The 20,244-nt window shown below is 43.3% G+C and overlaps 1 protein-coding gene across 4 annotated transcripts in view; it reads left to right on the top strand.

The window, feature by feature from the left end:
- Mark3 (microtubule affinity regulating kinase 3) overlaps window positions 1-19,137 on the top strand; it is a 96,786-nt gene extending 77,649 nt beyond the window's left edge. For 2 of the 4 annotated variants that reach the window (XM_055592768.1, XM_055592765.1), the window contains 5 exons: window positions 719-822; window positions 10,407-10,664; window positions 15,108-15,134; window positions 16,533-16,577; window positions 18,595-19,137. In XM_055592768.1, coding sequence (XP_055448743.1) covers window positions 719-822; window positions 10,407-10,664; window positions 15,108-15,134; window positions 16,533-16,577; window positions 18,595-18,940 — 780 coding nt within the window. In that variant the 3' untranslated portion in view covers window positions 18,941-19,137. The remainder of the gene's footprint in view (window positions 1-718; window positions 823-10,406; window positions 10,665-15,107; window positions 15,135-16,532; window positions 16,578-18,594) is intronic. The other 2 variants (XM_055592766.1, XM_055592767.1) reach the window with 2 other exon arrangements.
- Window positions 19,138-20,244: the final 1,107 nt, after the last annotated feature.

Genomic DNA, 20,244 nt, shown 5'->3' with positions numbered 1-20,244 from the left:
GACAAGGACTTGCTTGCTGTGTAACCCAGACTGTCTGGCCTCAAGCTCAGGATCCTCCTGCCTCAGCCTACCAAATGATAGGATTACTAGATTTATTTAGAGACTGTTTTTCAAAAGGGACTGAAGTGATGACTCTGTGGTTAAGAGTGTTTTCTGTTGTTGCAGAGGACCAGAATTTAGTTCCCAGGCAGCTCACAGGTACCAGTAACTTCAGAGGACCAGTGCCCTCTTCTGGCTTCCTCAACCGTACACATGCTGTGTTCATGTACAAACAGATACATACACTATTTATACTTACTTGTTTGTTTATTTATGAAGATGTTGCTCTGGGGAAATGAGTTAATGGATAAAATGCTCTGGTACCCAAGTGTGAGTACCAGAGTTCAGAACCCCCGTTCCCCCATAAAAAAACCAGATGGTTGTGGCCACTTGTCTGTAATCTCAGTGCTCTAAAGGCAGAGATAAGATGTCACTGGACAAGCTGGCTAAATAGTCTGGCCTTAGTCTGCGAGCTCTGAGTTCAGGCACACTCAGTTACAGAGAGTCATCCAGAAAGACATTAACCGCAAACACATTGACAACATCCCCCTTCTAATTCTTTTGGTTGCATAAACTGTGTAAGGTTTCGGGTTTGTTTTTTTGGTTTGGTTTAGTTTTTTTCTTGCTGAGTTACACTTACCAACTAGTTCAAGATAAAAAAAATGGCCTTTTCTTACAGAGTAATGCAGCATCTGGCGGAATGACACGGCGAAACACTTATGTTTGCAGCGAGAGATCTGCAACGGATAGACACTCAGTGATTCAAAATGGCAAAGAAAACAGGTAGGAAATTTCACCTATTGGCAAAAAGATATTTTCTCATAAAAGGAGTGGAAGAAAATGTTTACGTCTCACTTGTTGTTTACATCTCACTTTTATAATCAAAATTCAAATGGCTATCAACTATTCTTTAAAGGTAAGTAAACTTTAAATGCTAATTTCTAGCAAGATATTAGGATTCTAGATTATTCTCTTGTCCAGAGCATTCACCCCAGAATTCACAAATTCTGACAAGGAAGAGTTAGGGTTGAATGAGGGAGGTTTTAGAAAAACTGATAGTGTGCTATGGTTTCTTGACAATGGTGAATAGGGGAATGGAGGAAATTTTGTGTGTTCATCTTTTGAACAAGGTCTGGGTTGCGGCTTGGGTGTAGTGCATTTATAGTGTACATGGTTCCATTTCCAGGTCTGCAATGACAATAATAAGAAGTTAAAAGAGAATGAAAGGGGAGAATGTAGGAGCCTGAGGCTAGGAGCCACACGTGGGGATAAGAGCCCTAAGTCTGGAGGTGAGAGTGCAGTAACAGGCCCGCAGTCTGCCACCAGGTGCAGATAGCCAGGAGCATAGTCTGCACATCGAAGAAATGTGCTTGAGGCTCTAGGAGCACAGAGGCCATCTTCTGCAAGGCTTCAGACACTAATGAGATCAGGTGTCCATTAAGTATAGGGTAAACTAATTTCTAAGTGAGGAGATGAAAGTCAGAAAGTATCTCAGAGAACTCCAAGAAATGAGTTCACATTAACTTTTGTTGACCTCTGGGATGCACCTTGACTACTATCTGGCCATATTTAGCATCGTTTATGCACACACACTCAAGTGTGTGTTACAGGGTTTTTGGAACAGGCATATATGTTTGTTATGTGTGAAACCCTGAGGTTCAGTCATCAACAGCAGAAAAGGTGCTAAGTGTTGGGTTGGGGTGATCATTTTTCTTTTACTTAAGGTTTGAAACTTCTAATCCTCCTGCCTCTACTCTCAAGCACTGGGATTACAAATGTGTGCTCCCACACTTGTGACATTGATTTGTTTTGTTGAGTTGGAGGTTTCTATCTGTTTGATCCCATTAGTTAGATAATATATGTGACTGTTGACCTCTCTGACTGCTTGAGAAAGATCCATATTAGGTAGTTTTCTTATTGATAGGACAAAATACCTCAACAGAAACTTGGAAAGAACTGTAAGCATATTTGGGCTTATAGCTCCAGGGCATAGTCCATCATGTTGGGAAGTCATGGCTGCAGGAACTCGAAGCTCACCTTACACCAAAGTCAGGACACAGAGAAAGATGAATGCTTGTGCTCAGCTTGCTTCTTTTTTCTTTTTTCTTTTCATGCAGTCCAGGATCCCAGCCTTGGAAGTGGAGTCTCCTGTAGTTAAAATGGTTCTTCCCAACTCAGCTAACCAAATCTAGATAGTCCTTCACAGGTGTGCCTAGAGGCTTGTCTCCTAAGTGATTCTAGATCCTGTCACGTTACCCATTATGCCCCATTATTAAAGCCTTCTATAGGCTACTGGCACAGTTGGTCAGCTAAGCTTATCATGGAAGATTATGTTTATCTTTGTAAAAAATATTTTCTGGTGTCTTTCCTTTTTTTTTTTTTTTTTAATTCCTGGTTCTTTCTGGAGATTTTTTATTTTTCTATGTAGAAGGTAGTTTTGTGTTTATGTTTTTGTTTTGTTTTTTTCATCGTTCTTCTTTGAAGGGTCTACAACCTGGAACTCATTGTGTAGATAGTGGTCCTTGAATTTAGATCAATCTCTTTGCCCTTAGAGTACTGAGATAAAGTACTTTAAGGGAGAAAGGGTTTTTTAACTTCACAAAGTCATGCTACAAGCCGTCCTTTCTGGGCAGTCAGGGCAGAATTTGCAACAGCTGCTCCCATCCGCAGGCAGGAGCGAAGAGATGCATGAGGCAGCATGCACTCAGCCCACGTCTCTACCCAGGGGTCACAACCACAGTGGCTGGCTTTCCCACATCAGTTAACACAGTAAAACAGTTTTCCACAGTCATGCCATTAGGCCTGACGTAAACAGACCCTTGGCGAGTCTTCCGAGTTCAGTGTATGTGTGCTGCATATGTGCCATGTGACTAAAGGTCAGAGAACAGCTTTCAGAAATTGGCCTTTCTCCTTCCCCCACCTAGGTCTAGGGGATGGAACTCATGTCATCAGGTTTGACAGCAAGTGCCCTTGGCCATTTTGCCAGCCTTTCTCTTTTCTTTTTGTTTGTTTTTATTTTTTGAGACAGTTTCTTCGTGTAGCCTTGGCTGTCCTGAAACTCACAGAGAGCCACCTGCCTCTGCCTCTGCTGGCATTAAAGGTGTGCACCACCACACCCAGTATCCACTCCTTATTTCTTGATAGTTGTTTATTTTTGGTAGATTTTCTTTTGTCATTTTGCATTCTCAACTCTTCAAATGTATTTTAGATTACAAGTGACTTAATAGAAGAGATCTGTAAAGGCCTAGAATTTCCACAGGAAATTCTGCAGGACTCAAAAGCTGTTGTTTCATGGTGCTTGTTTTGTTTTTGAAGAGTTTCTTGGTTGTTGAACTGACAGTCCCTTTAGGACTTTAAAGTGTGGTGGATACCATTCTCTGTGCTGGGTCCTGAGCCACATAAAAAGGAGAAACCGTATTGAGCACAAGCCCTCAGGCAGACCTTTTACAGGAGTTTGGGTCTAGAGCATCCATCTGTTTTTATGACGGTCTGCATCTTTGCAATCATTTTCTTTCTGTATTCTACTGAAGATATCCTCTTTCTTGGGGTTGATTCCTCTGTATCCTACCAGGGCCTGTTTGCTCCTCTCAGCAGCACTCATTGAAGATACTGCAGTCAGCCTAGGGGATGACTTAGTAAATATGAGCAGTTGCTCTGTAAGCATGAGAGACAAGAGCTTGAATTTTCAGCACCTATGTAAAAAAGGCAAGCATGGCTGTGCGTGCCTCTAACTTCAGCACTATGGGATGTAGACGGGTAGATCTCAGCCCACAAAGCCAGTCAGCCGAGCCAAAATGGTGAGCTTCTGGTTCAGTAAGAGACCTTGTCTCAAGGCAGTAAAAGGTAGAGTGTGATAGAGAAACCGACAGACAGGAGCATAAAGAGGAGGACAGCTACAGACAGATGCTTTCCCTTTTTTTGTTTCTTTGTTTGGGGGTTTTGTTATTGTGTGTTTGTTTTGGGGGGTTCAAGAAAGGGTTTCTCTGTGTAGCCCTGGCCATCCTGGAACTCATTCTAGACCAGGCTGGCTTTGACCTTAGAGATCTGCAGTTATGATGCTAATTGAAAAATGCCACACACTCAACAGATCCAAATATGAAGAGATTTATTTGGGGAAAGGAAGAAGAGTTTGGGAAAAGCGAGGGGGATGGTAAGGGACCCCTGGGAGAGAAAACAAGGCAAAGAGAGTGTGGGTGGGAATGGCAGACGAGTTATATCTGGAGGACCAGGCCTAGATGATGACATAAAACACAGATGGTGACATAGGACTTCATCAGGACCCTAAAGGCCCCTGAGGGCAGGCCAGTTGAATTGCCTGTGCAACAACATGGCATCCCTCCATTTATGTTGAATTAAAAAAAAAAATGAGGAGCCAGGGAGGGGTGGCGAGGCAGGAATGAAGACATTGGGCTGCTTCTCATGCAAGGCAAGTCAAAGTATATAAATGTAGGTTCATTGGAAGCAGCTCTTGGCTGTCATGCAAGGAGGAGGGCTCGGGGAGACAGAAGACAGAGACAGAGAGGGAAGAGCACCAAAATGTCCGGATTACATGGTGAGGAGGAGGGGAAGCCCCTGTCCAGGAAAGGTTAGGATAGAGGCTAGGGTTTGCCAGCCATGCCCAGCAGCAGATAGGGACTGAGGAATGCTGGGAGAACCTGGAGCTGGTTGTTCTGGATCTGTAGCACACCACTGCCAGCCTTTTCCTTCCTGGGGACTAGAAGCTCCACCACCAGTGCCAGGCAAATGCTCTCCTTTGTGAAGATGTTATCTTTATCTTTAGCGGAAGTCTCAATACCATACCCTGCAAGATGGAACTTCAGGAGTTTTTTGTTTGTTGGTTGGTTGGTTTGTTTGTTTGAGAGCATTTTAGGGTTGATCTCTCCTCTTTTCCAGATTGGCCTAAACTGTTGTATCTACATTTGCTTTTTCTTTTTCTCCATAGAAGAGTTTTGCAGACCCAGTTGTATTCTAGCATGAATTCTGGAGTGATAGCACCTAGCCATTTTGTCAGTAAGAGATTATTTCTATGAGCTACCGCCTAAGGAGCCACATTACTTAATAAGCTAATAACCTGTTTTGTTTCAGGTGTTTTGTTTTTGTTTTTTCAAATATTATTTATTATTTGTACAGCATTCTGCTTGCACTTGTGCCTGCACACCAGAAGAGGGCACCAGTTCTCACTATAGATGGTTATGAGTCACCATGTGGTTGGGAATTGAACTCAGGACCTCTGGCAGAGCAGCCAATGTTCTTAACATCTGAGCCATCTTTCCAGCCCCCGTTACATTTTTATAGAATTTAACCAAGAGTTTCCAGAAAGCAGCTTGAATAGCAGAGCCAAATCCTTGGTAGTGATAAACATGTAAGAACACGCCTAATGATGCAGTCAGAACTAGGAACTGAATTGCTCTGTCAGTTTATTTATATGAAAGTTCAGCATCCATTTCAGCATTACTTAGACGATCAAGAGAGAGAGAACATCCTCTCTCTATAGATAATGAATGACTAATAGCTCTGGAAATTTAAACATTGGCTTGGTGCTTTATGTCCTGGTTGTAATTGTTTTTGTATTAGAAGTTTGGCTTGTTTTGAAATTTTTTTTCCCCTGTGAATGGACTGTTGATACTTAGTTGTTCTTGTTGTTGGGGGGGGGGGACATTTAAACAAAAATCAAGGAAACAAACAAGAAAATCCTAAATTCTGTGCTAGCTCATGCTGCAACAGAGCCCCGCCTCTCATTCTTTGGAATTCAGGCGATGTCTCTGCTGGCAGGCCCTTAACAGAAAGAGCTTACCTGCAGCTCACAGCCAGAGAGCTCTGTGTTCCAGGTGCCATTATTTTTTTTTTTTCCCCTCTCCAGGGAAGAGCCTTTTCATTTCTCTATTTCTACTGGGAAGAGGCATTTTTCTCTTTTCTCTTTTGTTTCTGGAGCCCTTCTGTTTGTAGACCTTGATTAAACATATTCCCTTCTTCTACTGGGAAAATCTTTTTTTTTTTTTCTTTTACAATTCTTCGTCTCTGGAGCTTTTTTATTTGCCTCTGTACCAGTTGTACAATCACTGCTCCTGAGATGGGGAATTCTCATATCCTGCCGAATCCTGGAGTCTTGAGTATCTTGTGAGCCTATTCTATCCCAAGTCCTGGAGTGTCTGAACCCCCGACACTATAGGATGAATTTAGGCTTCTTAGCAGCAGGAGGCACTTTTAACAAGTCAGTTTCTGCATACCAAACCTCTTATCTGATCTAGGCATTATCTGAAGTTGTCTGCCAGGCTTCCTGGTTTGCCAGGTATGTATGTCTAAGTTATAGAAGACTGAATACTGCAGGAAGAAAACTTCATAAACCTCAGATAACAACCACTGACTAGTTACAAAAGGATAGTTCAAAGCCTAGGTGCCATCACTTCGGAATTCATGCCATATCAGTGGCTCTGCTAAAACTCTGCTACACTGTGTGTGTGTGTGTGTGTGTGTGTGTGTGTGTGTGTGTGTGTGTGTCAGTGTCATTCTGTTCATCTGTCTGTCTGTCCAGGACTTTCTTCTGTGGACCAGGCTGGCATCAAACTCAGATCCACCTGCCTCTGCCTCCCAAGGCATGCCTTTAATCCCAGCATAGTGAGTTCCAGGACAGGGCTATTACACAGAAAAACCCTGTCTCAAAAAAACTAAAAATAAATAAAATAAAATGTGTGAACTGCAGGATGTCTTGGTCCATTGACTTGTGAAACCGGTCCATTCCACTATGTCTTAAAATAATTTGGACTGTCTCCCATATGAGGTTATAAAGAATTCCAACACAGGAATGATCTTCTCTGATAAAAGTATGCATGATGCCTGTCTTAACAAGTTCCAAGTTCCTTTATTCTTTGACTCTGAACTTGAAGTATTCTAAAGGCCCACCAGATAATGAGATTTAGCCTCTTGCCACGTGCAGTGCTATTATTATGTCTTAGAGTTTCTGTGATAAAACTCCTTGACCAAAAGCAGCTGGGAGAGAAAGAATTCATCTGACCTCACAGGTTACCAGCTATCACTAAGGGAAGTCAGGGCAGGGACCTAGAGGCAGGAACTGAAGCAGAGGCCATGGGAGAGCGCTGCTTACTAGTTTGCTAGGGTTCCTTTCTTATGCCCATGACCACCTGCTTGGCCAGGAGTAGCACCACCCACAGTGAGCTGGGCCCTCCCACATCAGTCATTAACCAAGGAAATGCATAACAGACTTGCCTACCGGCCCGTCTTATGAAGATATTTTCAAAATTTTGAGTTCCTCTTCTAAAAATGATTCTATCTTGAGTCATGCTGGCATAAAACTGACCAGCACAGGACACTTTGTAAATGCTGATCTCATTCTGCTTGAATATTAAGGAAAACACTATTTCTGCTGAATAGTAGTGGTGGTGCTTGCCTCAGATCCCAGAACTGGAAAGGCCATCCTGGTCTACAGAGCGAGTTCCAGTTCTAGCCAGAACTACACAGAGAAACCCAGTCTCAGGAATTAAAACCAAAAAAAAAGAACATTTTTTATTAGATTTTTGAAATGAAACTAGGCATGGTAGTATGTACCTGTAATCACAGAACTTGGGTGGCAGAGGCAGGAGGATCTTAAAGACTCATCTTAAAACAAAAAAAATGCCGCCCCACCACCACCACTTGGGCCCAGAACTACTGAAATGTAACATAACTTCTGTTATCCTACGTTTATAGATTGTTGTGTTTGTAACCAATGTTTGATACTCTCTGAATTTTTTTTTTTTCCTAACAACCAACTTGATGAACTTTTAGAATGTGTTGCCTGCTCTGATTGGTGTAGAGGCTTATGTGTCATAAATAGAATATTTTTGAGAATTTTATTTTACCAGTTTGAAATTTAACTAACACTAAATCAATAATATAGACATTAAAAACCCATCTGTTGCTGGGTGTGGTGGTACACACACCAATAAACCTAGCATTTGAGAGGCCACAGCAGGTGTAACTCTGAGTTCAAGGCCAATCTAATGAACATAGCAAAGCAAGTTCCAGAACAGTGAGACTCTGTTTCAAAAACAAAACAAAAAAGTGAGTGGAGGGGTGGTAGGCTAGAGAGATGGTTCAGCAGTTAAGAGCACTCATGGCTCTTGTAGAGGATCAAATTTAACTGCTCCAGGGGATCTAGTTCCCTCTTCTAGAGTTTCCAAGCATAGTCACTCAAATAAACACACACACACAGATCCACATACACACATGAATGCACAGGCACCCATGTATACATAATTTAAAAATATAATAAAAAGTAACCATATTGTACATAATTAAAATATTAATTATACTTTTTTAGGTTATTTATTTATTATTTATACAGCATTCTGCCTGCGTGTATGCCTACTTGCCAGAAGAGGACACCATTTTAGATGTTTATCAGCCACCATGTTGTTGCTGGGAATTGAACTCAGGACGTTTGGAAGAACAGCCAGTGTTCTTAGCCTCTGAGCCATGTCTCCAGCCCTTGAATTATGCTTTTCTTTAGAGGGGTCTTGTACTTCAAGAAAGAGTATCTGCACACGTTGTCTTCATACTGTGTACCTGCAAGTCTTTCCTGGACTCTCTGGCCAGCCTCTCCTCTAGCTACTTCTTGGGGAAGGAATAGCTGTTTCTTGCTCTACCCCCAAGCCCATTCCTTCTCTTGAGTCTCTAAGACCACTTATATTCTGCAGAGAAGAAGCCTGAACAGCCCGTTTGTCTTTTCTTGCTGTGTTCAATGCACGCGTTGATCCTAGCTTCTAGTTTAGTAAATTTTCAGTAGCTGGGCAGAGTAATCAGATGGATTGACTAGTCTCTGGACCTGAACAGAGAAGAGCCAGTGAGACAGATGGCTTGGCGGGTAAAGGTATTTGTCAGTTGCCACACAAATCTAGTGACTGGAGTTTGATCTTCAGAACCCACGTTAAAGTGAAAAGAGAGAACCAGCTTGTAGGGTTCTCCTCTTCGTGAGTATGTTTGTCTGAAGCTGTTTTAAAGGTAACATGAAGACTAAAATAGTCCACATGCTGAGCTTTCCCATCTTAATAAGAAGGGCCTCTGGACCCAGTAAGGATGCTGACTGCTCTTTATGAATGAGTAAATGTCTTTTGAGTGGGAATGTTTAAACTGTGTTGTTCAAATGACATCAGATACACCAATGTGGAATACCTAGCATGCCCACGACTTCAGTCATTCATTTAAAGGGGAACGGATGAACGGTACTATGTCCTAGTGTCAGGGTCATTTTACCACCAAGTTTATATAGAGACATCTCTCAGGAGGTTTATTTTAGCCAGAGCTTTGAGGGTACATATGCAAGTATTCAAACAGGTAAAGTGTTGTTTTCTTTAAGATAATGAACTTTTTAAGCTGCTGTTTGCAAAAGCAATTATAGGTCAGCAATTGCCTCAGAATCCTCAAACAAATTAAAAAGATTCTTAATCTCTGGAGGTCTACAAGGGTCTGGGGAGACGGTGTGTGCCTTAGCAGGCTGCTCTTTGGTCACTGTTCCATCACACTGTTATCTCTGCCTCTGCCTGAACCCAAACCCTCTCCTAGCCTGACAGAAGTGTTCGCTTATGCAGCTAGCCCTGCCTCACTCTGTGCTACATCTACCTGTCGGTTGAGACATCGGAAGTCGATGTCCTTGTCAGCCTCTGGGCACCCCAAGATGATGTTACCTCCAATAGACAGTGAAGGAGATAACTTCAAGGCTATGTAAGAAAAATGCACATTCCTTGTGAAGCTCATGTGTACCCAATGCTGCTTAATTTTGTGCTGTGGATTTTATGGTCCAAGATTTTGTTACAGTTGTTCACAGATGTTTTTCTTCCATATAGTTTTAGTTAAGCACATCCTGTTTCATTGTGTCTGTGTTGTCTCTGTGTGTATATGCCTGTCTTCATGCCTTGGCATACTACAGGGGGTATAAGCAGTCCCCACCCTAACTCTCTTTCAGCATGTGGGATTTTATATTTATACCATCTGTGCACTTCCAGAAATTGTTGGTTGCCTGTCCCTTTTTACATGTAAGTCTTTTCTTTTTGGCACAATTCTCTGTATTAGAAGCAGCTTGAAAGGCAAGTAGAGGGGGGAAACTTGAGTTAGCCATTCTCCACCCTACATTAATCTTGTCCTTAAAATGTACATATACTGTACCCCTAAATTCTTTGAGTTTTGTCTCTTGTTCTTTTGATATCCTTTCCCACTGAGCTTACTTTTGCTGCTAAGTCCTGTAAAGTATCCTTTGGATCTGGATTCACAATGGCTGATTTACTTCACTATGTGTAAAAGGTATATTGTGTTTATAAATTTTCATGTATCATGATTTTGGGAACAAAGGTGTCTCTTTTTTTCTGCTTTCCTAGCACTATTCCTGATCAGAGAACTCCAGTTGCTTCTACCCACAGTATTAGCAGTGCGACCACCCCAGATCGCATCCGCTTCCCAAGGGGCACAGCCAGCCGTAGCACTTTCCACGGCCAACCTCGGGAGCGGCGAACTGCAACATATAATGGCCCACCTGCCTCGCCCAGCTTGTCCCACGAAGCCACACCACTGTCCCAGACTAGAAGCCGAGGTTCCACTAATCTTTTTAGTAAATTAACTTCAAAACTCACAAGGAGGTAAGTGTCATGAGATTGTTCTGTTGGAGCAAACACAAAGAGAAAAAAAGTCTTTCCTAATGTGTGAAGCTGCTTCCTGGATCCTTGTCATTCTTCCCTTTGCTCATGTGTTTCTATTTCTTGTGTATCCAACTTTGGAATTACAGAACTCAGCATTGTTTCACAGTACTGAAAGTTGTCTAGCACTTGGGAAGAATTGTTGTAATTCTTTAATTATTGTTTGTATTGTAGACACATCTATACATGTGACACACCCATTGCAGTTTATCAGTCACCAAGAAAAACATATTCACTGATTATCTTTAAACATGCAATGATCTCTTCTTTCATGTTTGGCCTTTTACCAAGCATCTTACCCGCCTAGCCATCTCACCAGCCCCTAAGCTGATACTTGAGCATCATTAAAACCCTCTAGTGAAGGACTATCATTGATTTAAAATTCCAGCACTTAAGCCAGGTGTGGTGTTACACACCTTGAATCCCAGCGTAAGGGAGGCAGAAGCAAGGGGATCCCTGTGAGTTCAAAGCCAGCCACTATCACCCAGCTGTCCTTGTATTTCATCCCCAGAACCAACTCTGTGTGGATAGATACTCCCCCACTCTGCTGAATAATGAAGATGAGGTTTAAAAGATCAAGAACAATTTTATGTCCTACACTAAAGCCACTAAAGCGTGTCTGAGCCAAGTGTGCCTGCCTCCACAGGCTCCCATTGATGTACTGCTTCCTGTACTGTTCCCTAGAAGATGCAGTGAAGGGCTGCTTTGTTCATTTTCTGATTACACCTGTTTCATATAACACAGTGTTTAAACAGAAATTTATTAAGGTTTCTTGTTTAAGACAGTATAGGTGAGGCTGGGTGGGGGTGGCACACTCCTTTAATCCCAGTATTTGGGAAGTAGAGGCAGGTGGATCTCTGTGAGTTTGAGTCAGCCTTGTCTGCAGATTTGAACTCCAGGACAGCAGGGCTACACAGAGAAACTTTGTCTTAAAAACAAAGCAAAAGAAATTTACAAATGATTGTTATAGGCACCTCTAGTTGTTTTTTTTTTTTTTGTTTTGTTTTAAGATTTAAAATTTTTGCTTGAGGTGATGGTGGTACAGTCTTTAATCCCAGCACTTGGGAGGTAGAAGTAGGCAGATCAAGGATAGCCTGCTCTACAGAACTTTCCAACACAGCTAAGGCTACACAGAGGAACATTGTCTAGAAAAACAAAAACATATAAACAAAAAATTTTACATTATGTGTATGAATGTTTTGCCTGCTTTGTATGTCTGTGCACTATGTGTTTGGTGCCTGTGCTCACAGACATCAGAAGAAGGCTTTGGATCCCCTGAAACCTGAGTTACGGTAAGCTGCCATGTGGATGCTGGGAATCGAACCTACATAAACCATTGGCAAGAGTATCTGGTGCTCTTAACCATTGAGCAGTCTCACCAAGCACTCTACCCCCAGTTTATTTAGTTTTTGTTTTTTGTTTTTACTTTTATTTGAGACAGGGCTTTTCTATATATCCTAGGCTGGCAGAATTTGCCAACCCTAGAGATGGTTCAGTAGTTAAGAGTACCGTACTCATTTTGTAGAGGACAGGAGTTTAATTCCTAATATCCACTTGATATGACTCACAAACACTTGTAACTAGAGCTCCAAAAGGAGCATACCAACACGCACACTCAAAAACAAGCGAATAATTGAATGAATGAGTCTGTCTGTGGGACCCTGCAGGCACTATAGAGCTCCAGCCCAGACAAGGGCCTCAGAGGGTCCACATGATTCCAGGCACAGTGCAAGCCTTCAGTCTGTTTTCCGTCCTCTTCCTTCCACCTTATGTGAGTATTAAAAAAGATTTGAGGAAGCCAGGCTCCGTGGCACACTCCTGTAATCCCAGCACTCTGGAAAGCAGAGGCAGACGGCTCTCTTAAGTTGTAGGCCAGCCTGATCTACAAAGTGAGTTCAGAACAGCCAAGGCTACACAGAGAAACCCTGTCGTGAAAAAAAAAAGGTTTGAGGGAAGAAAAGTACATAAGTTTTATTCACAGTAACTTTTGGCTTACCAGGTAGAAAATCAGCAACTGAAACTTTGTGAGGGGCTGGACAGCTGGCTCAGCAGTTAAGATCATGTACTGCTATTTCAGAAAACACGTGCTCAGTTCCAGCAGCCACATGTCTGCTGACAGCTGTCTACTACTGCACTTCTACAGAATCCATCACCACCTTCTGGCCTCCTTGGCCCCTCACACTTGTGGTACATGCACTTATATACAGGAAAAATACTCATATGTCTACAATATATAAATCAGTACTTTTAAAAGGCCTTGTTGTCTAGGCATGCACAAGGGCCTGGGTTTGATCTCCAGCACTGGGAGAGGAAGGTGGAGACTGGTAATTATTTTAAAATAATATATCTATATGTTTTATTTATTTGTTGGTTTGTTTGTTTATTATGTATGTGAGTGATGTTTCATGCACACAAGAAGAGGAAATCAGATGCCATTACAGATGGTGGTGAGCCACCATGTGGTTGCTGGGAATTGAAGTAAGGACCTCTAGGAAGAACAGCCAGTGTTCTTAACTGCTGAGCCATCTCTCCAGCCCCCATGAAATAATAGATCTACATATTTATATGCTGTCTAATTAAAAGTCTTTTGCATGCTTAATATCCTATACAGTGTTTATCCTGCGGTATACCATTGTGTGATATGTATGCTGTAGAGAACGGTTGTCCATAGACTACAGTATAACACTTTTTTAAAGATTTGTTTATTTTATGTATGAGTGCTTTATATGTACACCTGCATGCCAGAAGAGGGTGGTTATGAACCACCATGAGGTTGCCAGGAACTGACCTCGGTCCTCTGGAAGAGCAGCCAGTGCTCTTAACCACTGAGCCATCTCTGCAGCCCTGTATGACACTTCATCCTGTCTAAGCAAGGGTGTCCACCCTCGGCCCACAGGCTGCATGCACTCCAGAATAGCTCCGCATAGGGCCCGACACGCTTGCACGTGACAGTGCCACACCACAACGGCAAGAGTTTGCACTTTCCTGAAGGAAAGAAAAATCCAGAAGTTTCTGTTAGTGCCATCATTTGGTGAATATGTGTGTCTGTGGTGTCCATTACATCACTAGGCTTTTCTCTACCTATGCTTGCCCAGAGGTGCTACCTATGGGAAAGATCTTACCAGGGTCAGTTCATCACACGTATGTGTCTCCTCAAAGTTGTTGTTGTGGGGTTTTTTTAGACTTATTTATTTATCTATCATGTATACAGTGTTCTGCCTGCATAGGTGCTTGCAGGCCAGAAGAGGGCAGCAGATCTCATTTTAGATGGTTGTGAGCCAACATGTGGTTGCTGGGCTTTGAACTCAGATCCTTTGGAAGAACAGTCTCTGAGCCATGCCTCCATACCTTGCCTTGGTTTTGTTTTGTTTTTGTTGTTTGAGACAGGGTTTCATGTAACCCAGACTGGCTTTGAACTCACTATGTTGCCAAGGGTGACCTTGAACTTTTGATCCTTCTATCAAATAGCCATGCTCCATTTCGTGCAGTACTGGAGCTCAATCCCAAAGTTTTCATGCATGCTAGGCAAATTCTACCAAGCAGCATTACCAGCTCCACCCTATCCCCCTTTTAATGCAGGATCTTGCTATGTAGCCCTGGCTCTGGAACTTGGTATTGTAGACCTGGCTGGCTCAAGTTTCCAGCACCCCCTGCCTCTGTGTTCACAAGCTTTATTGTAGGACCATACCGTCACACATAGCTCAGTGATCATCCTCCTATGCCAAATGACTTGTGTTTGTGTAACAAAGGCAAGAGCTCTGCTCATGAGATAGTCTGTAGGAACCTGAGAAGTGTTATTTATTACAAGTGCACGGCAAGTGCTAGCTGTTTCTTTGAGATGGGAGAGTAGGCCTGTACTCCAGCGCTCGGGTGAAAGGAGGCAGGCGCAGGCGCAAGGCCAGCCTCTGACACACAGCACGCCCGAGCCATGATAACTTGAAAGACTCAAGTTTATCTTAAAAGCTCTTTGGGTTTTGAGACAGTATTTCTCTGTGTAGCCTTGGCTGTCCTGGAACTTACCACATAAGCCAGGCCGCCTCTGAGCTCATGTATCTACCTGCCTCTGCCTCCTGACCGCTGGGATCAAAGGCACGCACCACCACCGCCCAGCTTATCTTAAGAGCTTTTGTAATGAGTTTGGTTATTATGGCTAAACATGTTTTTATGTTTCAAATTAAAAGACCACATACTCAGTATAAGTGTTTATAATAATTTTACTTTTTCAACAAATGTTGCTTTATTGATTATTGGCTAGAAGAAGAGCCCTGATGTTTGTTTTTTTTGTTTGTTTGGTTCATTTTTCTATTCTTTCTATAGTTAATTAGATTTTCTGTTTAATTTGTACAAATCTTTTTTGTTAATTTTTTTTGGCTTAATTTCTTTTAGAAACATGTCATTCAGGTTTATCAAAAGGTAGGAATTATATATGTACACTTACTTTCAGCCCTCACCCCACCCTCCCCAAGTGGCTCTTGCAATTAACATCAGGTTTGGCTTTTGGTCCTACTTTTTGTTGTTGTTGTTTTCTTTCTTTAAAACTAAACTTTCTGCTATGAACTAAATCCTCATTTCCTTGAAAGGAAACTGTTGGGCATTTTAAAGGAACTGCAGCACCCACTCAGCAAAAGGCCTGTGCATGCCCTGTGCACTCTCTTTCCTTAGTAGAATGACTTGGCATCCAGATAATTGTGTCTTGGTACTAATAGCACTTAGCATGCTTCTGTTTAAAGATGGGTGTGCAGTGAACAGTGCACAGTTAATGGCTGACCGCAAGCCTGCAGAAGGTAAGTGGGAGCTACGTTAGTCAGCCGAAGACTGCAACATGACAAGGTGGCTGATTCTCTGATGTCGGCATAAAATCTCCTAGCCTCATTTGGTTTGCCTTATGTAGAGACTGGGATATCAGTAACTTCACGAAAGAAAGGTCTAATATTTTTGGAGAGTTGAGGAGCAAATCGTATTCTTTTCAATAAAGAAGGCATGTGGCATTGTTTTACTAGAGCATGATAGTAATCAGGGTTTCCAGTTTCGTTAATATTTTTGATGTTGACTGTAAGAGACCAAAAATATTGATGTTCTTGGAATGTGCATGTGTGAGGCAGAACCTCTGCTATTAAAGTTGCTGCCTAGCCAGTCCTGGTGACACACCCTTAATCCTGGTCACCTGGAAGGCAGACAGGCAGACCTCTGAGTTCCAAAGGCAGCCTCATCTATATTTTAAGTTCTAGGATGGCCAGGGCTACATAAGAAGACCCTATGTCCTCCTGCCCCCCCCCCCCCCCCCAAAAAAAAGTTACTGCCTGCTTTTGTTCTTAAGAAGGCTGCATTTTTTTGTTTATGAAACACTATCTCTTTGCTAAAAACTGAAGGGAAGTACTTTTTGTTGCAAATGCCATTCCATGATGACTTTTCGGCTCATCTTCTCAAACAGCTAGTTTTTTTATTGAACAGATATGTTACATTTGAATGTAAAGATCTACTGATAACTTCATTTCTTTCAAATGGAAGCCGTAGTGTGCGGAGTGGTTATAGAACATAGAACAGAACAGCTCTAGTCTAAAGACATGAGTGTGCACAGCAGGAAGAAAGCGTTAGTGAGCATGCAGCCTCTCTCCACAGGGTTGTCCTCATGGAGAATACATCATCCATCACCTGAGGCAGAGGAGGAGGGCTCTGGATTAGTGGAACTGAGAAATGCCTGGGCTTATCCACTGTATGATGTTTTGTTGATGTCTGGGTGGTCGTGTACCAGTGTGTAAGATTTCTTTTCTCTTTCCCACTTTCCTTTGCTTCAACGTTCTGTCCATTGAGACTTCCAACTGAATATGAGAGGAACGGGAGATATGAGGGCTCAAGGTGAGGGAAATTTTTACTTCAAATATTACCTACCTCATTGTTGTGCCAGAGATGACCAGTGCTGTTTTCTGGTTATTTGTTTAAGTAGAGTGGGCCTGATCCTGGATGGAGGTTCTAGAATGTTCTTGAGGCTCTGCTTGCTGGACCTAGGAGACTGCTTTGTTCCACAGCAGCCACAAGAGGGCACTGGTGTGCCGCGAGAGCCTTCTTAAGACCCTTAGCCCAGCTTCACATTTGTGTCTTGATGCCCCAAGTAAGGTTGGGAGGTCCGAGTTGGCATTTATTTTAAAATGATGACTATAGAAGTTGTATGCTTGCCTTTTGTTTGTTTGTTTTGTTTTTTGAGACAGGGTTCCTCTGTGTAACCTTGGCTGTCCTCGCTTTGTAGACCAGGCTTGGCCTCAAACTCACAGAGATCCTCCTGCCTCTCTGCCTTCCAGAGTGCTGGGATTACAGGTGTGCCCCACCAGGTCTGGCTTATGTTTGCATTTTGGTTTTGAGTGGCTCTCGTGTGGGTATGGAATCACAGGTAACTCAGGGTCCCGTCTCTGTAGTGGTAGGTAAACTCAGGGTCCCGTCTCTGTAGTGGTAGGCCTCCTACTGTTCTAGAGCAGGCCCCAGTGATGCTGTGGTTCCAAATGTCACTGGCAGCTACTCCTTGACCAACGGTCCCTGTGAGGCCCTGAGGATGGCATCGGCTTCCTTTAAGGTAGAGGGAGTGGGGAGTGGGCTCCAGGAAGCCTCCTCCCAAGCCTGCCACAGCTTAGAGCAGGGTCTGCCTTTCCATATGTATTGTCCCATCCACAGCAGGAAGGTGGGGATGGACTCTGCCTTCTGGTGTGGACCAACACAAGCCTCGCCATACAGGCGTTCTGAAAGGGCCAGTGGGTTTGTCCCTCTGGCCTAGTCTGGTGGGTCTGGGCTTGAGTACGTTTGCTTTTGGTGGCAATATCTCTGTTCAAAATAAAAACTCAGCAGGCACGGTGGCACACATGTATAGTCCTAGCCCTTGGGAAGTAGAACAGGAGGTCAAGGCAGGTCTGAACTATGTGAGACCCTGTTGCCACAAAAAAAAAAAAAAAAGAAAGAAAACCAACAACACAAGACATGTTTCTGATTCCATTGAATTTTATTAAGTTGTACGTGGCCAGTCCTCCTTGTCTGCCCTGCCCTGTTCTTCCCTTCTGTGACCCCAGCAGACTGCCCATATTGTTTGGGCCGCTTCTCCCTCCTCACCTAAGGTTTCCTGATCCCAAAAGTGTTGCCCAGCTTGTGCTTGCCTTTGTTCCTGTGGAGTCTAACATAGAATTTAACTGCACTTCGAGCCCTCAGCTTGTGCAGACCAGTCATTCCAGTTCTCATAGACAAGTGGGCTGCGGCATTTAATTTTTCTGTCTGTTTCATTAAAGTTAGATCATGAGTTGTGGTATTTGTAGTGTCTGGTTTTTCCTAGTTTGAGACAGGCCTCGCTGTTGGTCAGGCTCACCTCAGGCTCCTGAACTCCTGTGACCCTTCTTTCTCAGCCTTCCGAGCCCCTGATCCCACAGGAGCATGACCTGGGAGTCTTCAGCTGTGAAACTGGAGGCTTAGCAAAGTAGAGAAGCAGGAAGGTTGGGCGGTGACAGAGAGTGGCTGCATGCCTGTGCCCTCAGCGTCTGACTGAGGGACAGTATTGCTAAGCTGGGTGTGGTACGTGTGGCAAGCATAACTATAGTAATCGAGGCGCTGTGGGTGAAAGCAGGAGGCTGTGGGTCTGCGCCCACCCCGAGTATGAGTGTTGACTCTGTCCCGTTTTGGCTGAATGAAAGGATTTCCAGTACAGGTGGCTCCTTTCCAGCCAGGTAGATTTTTGTGGGAATGTGCATGTTTAGGGTTGGAGATAGAGGTGTATGCCTTTTGGTAAATGTCAGGTGCATGGTCAGTTGTCATTGGTGCTGAAGGAGTTGATAACTAGCTAAGGTGTAAAAGGTTATTTTTCCAGTGCAATTAAAAATCACCCTGCCCCTGTGCATTTCAGTCGCAATGTATCTTCGGAACAAAAGGATGAAAACAAAGAGGCAAAACCTCGTTCACTGCGCTTCACCTGGAGCATGAAAACCACGAGTTCTATGGATCCCAGTGATATGATGCGGGAGATCCGCAAAGTGCTGGACGCCAATAACTGCGACTATGAGCAGAGGGAGCGCTTCCTGCTCTTCTGTGTCCATGGCGACGGGCACGCAGAGAACCTGGTGCAGTGGGAGATGGAAGTCTGTAAGCTGCCAAGACTGTCTCTGAATGGAGTCCGGTTTAAACGGATATCAGGGACATCCATAGCTTTCAAAAATATTGCTTCCAAAATTGCCAATGAGCTAAAGCTGTAGCCCAGTAATTATGGTGTAAATTAAGTAGCAATTTAAGGTGTTTTCCAGAACACTGATGGAAATGTATAGAGTAATATTTAGGCAATAACGTCTGCATCTTCTAAATCATGACATTAAGGTCTGAGGACGAGAGCACGCCTGGGAGCGAAGGCTGGCCTTTTCTACGAATGCACTACATTAAAGTCTGTGACCCCGTGCCTCTGTCTTGTTTCCATTGCCCTGGGAGTCAGAGTGTAACACCATCTGCCCGCGACTCCTGTGTGTGGTGTGAGTGGTGGCGTGTGTGGGAAGCACTGTATTGGAAACGTCTCCTCACGCTGGCAGCCAGCATTACCAGTACCTCTGTGGGAGATCATTTGGTGCTAAAACATTACAATTGCCAAGAAGGAAAATACTGAATTACTGCTAAGAATTAACCTTAAGACTAGTTAATTAATACAGGTTTACAGTTCATACCTGTGGTTTTGTGTTTGTTTCGTGATTTTTTTTTTGCTTTTTTTTTTTTTTTTTTAGTGCAAAAGGTTTAAATTTATAGTTGTGAACATTGCTTGTGTGTGTTTTTCTAAGTAGATTCACAAGATAATTAAAAATTCACTTTTTCTCAGTAAAATCTTGCACTGTCTTCTCGTGCTGTACTGAAGCCTCAGTCTAAGGCAGGAAAGCTGCTGCTTGCCTCCCGTTGGATGGAATAGAGGCAAAGGACATGTGTGAAGCTCGGAGCACTGAGTACTCTGCAGAGACCCCAGCCTTTCGGATGGTAGCACCCTTTCTCCCGTGTCCCTGTCTCTGGGAGGGGATGGTGGCTGCTTAGTCCTTGGGGGCCATGCATCCTCATGACGAAACACCCGGTCCTGACATCAATGAGTTTTTTTTTCTTCCCCATGTAGTACCAGATATTCCTGTCCCTCCCTGTGATCCCCACGTGAATCAGACCTACAGCTTTTTCCCAACACCTACGTGGTTATATTGGGGGTCGGAGGGAGAATGAACTTGACACCCACTTTTAACATTTTAATGTCACAAGGAAATTGTCACAGTGACTGAGAGTGCTGTTTTGGGTTGTTGGCTGGAGCATGCAATCTGGACTAGTGCTTAAGTCACAGCTGTCTGTTGTCTTGTCTTCCATGCTCAAGGCACTCTTGTACAAAACATCATAGATGGGTGAAAACACAGACCCGAGACCTTGAAGCTTACATTCCAGCAGTCAGTCAACAAACAAGAAGTTGGAGCTTGGTAGCTGGAGAGATTGCTGAGTGGTTAAGAGCATATAAATCAAGTGAGGGTTCCAGAACAGCTAGAAGCTA

Source organism: Psammomys obesus, unplaced genomic scaffold (assembly GCF_907164565.1).
Source record: "Psammomys obesus unplaced genomic scaffold, mPsaObe1.curated_primary_1811, whole genome shotgun sequence".
NCBI classification, from domain to species: domain Eukaryota; kingdom Metazoa; phylum Chordata; class Mammalia; order Rodentia; family Muridae; genus Psammomys; species Psammomys obesus.
This window is presented reverse-complemented; position numbering and strand designations above follow the sequence as displayed.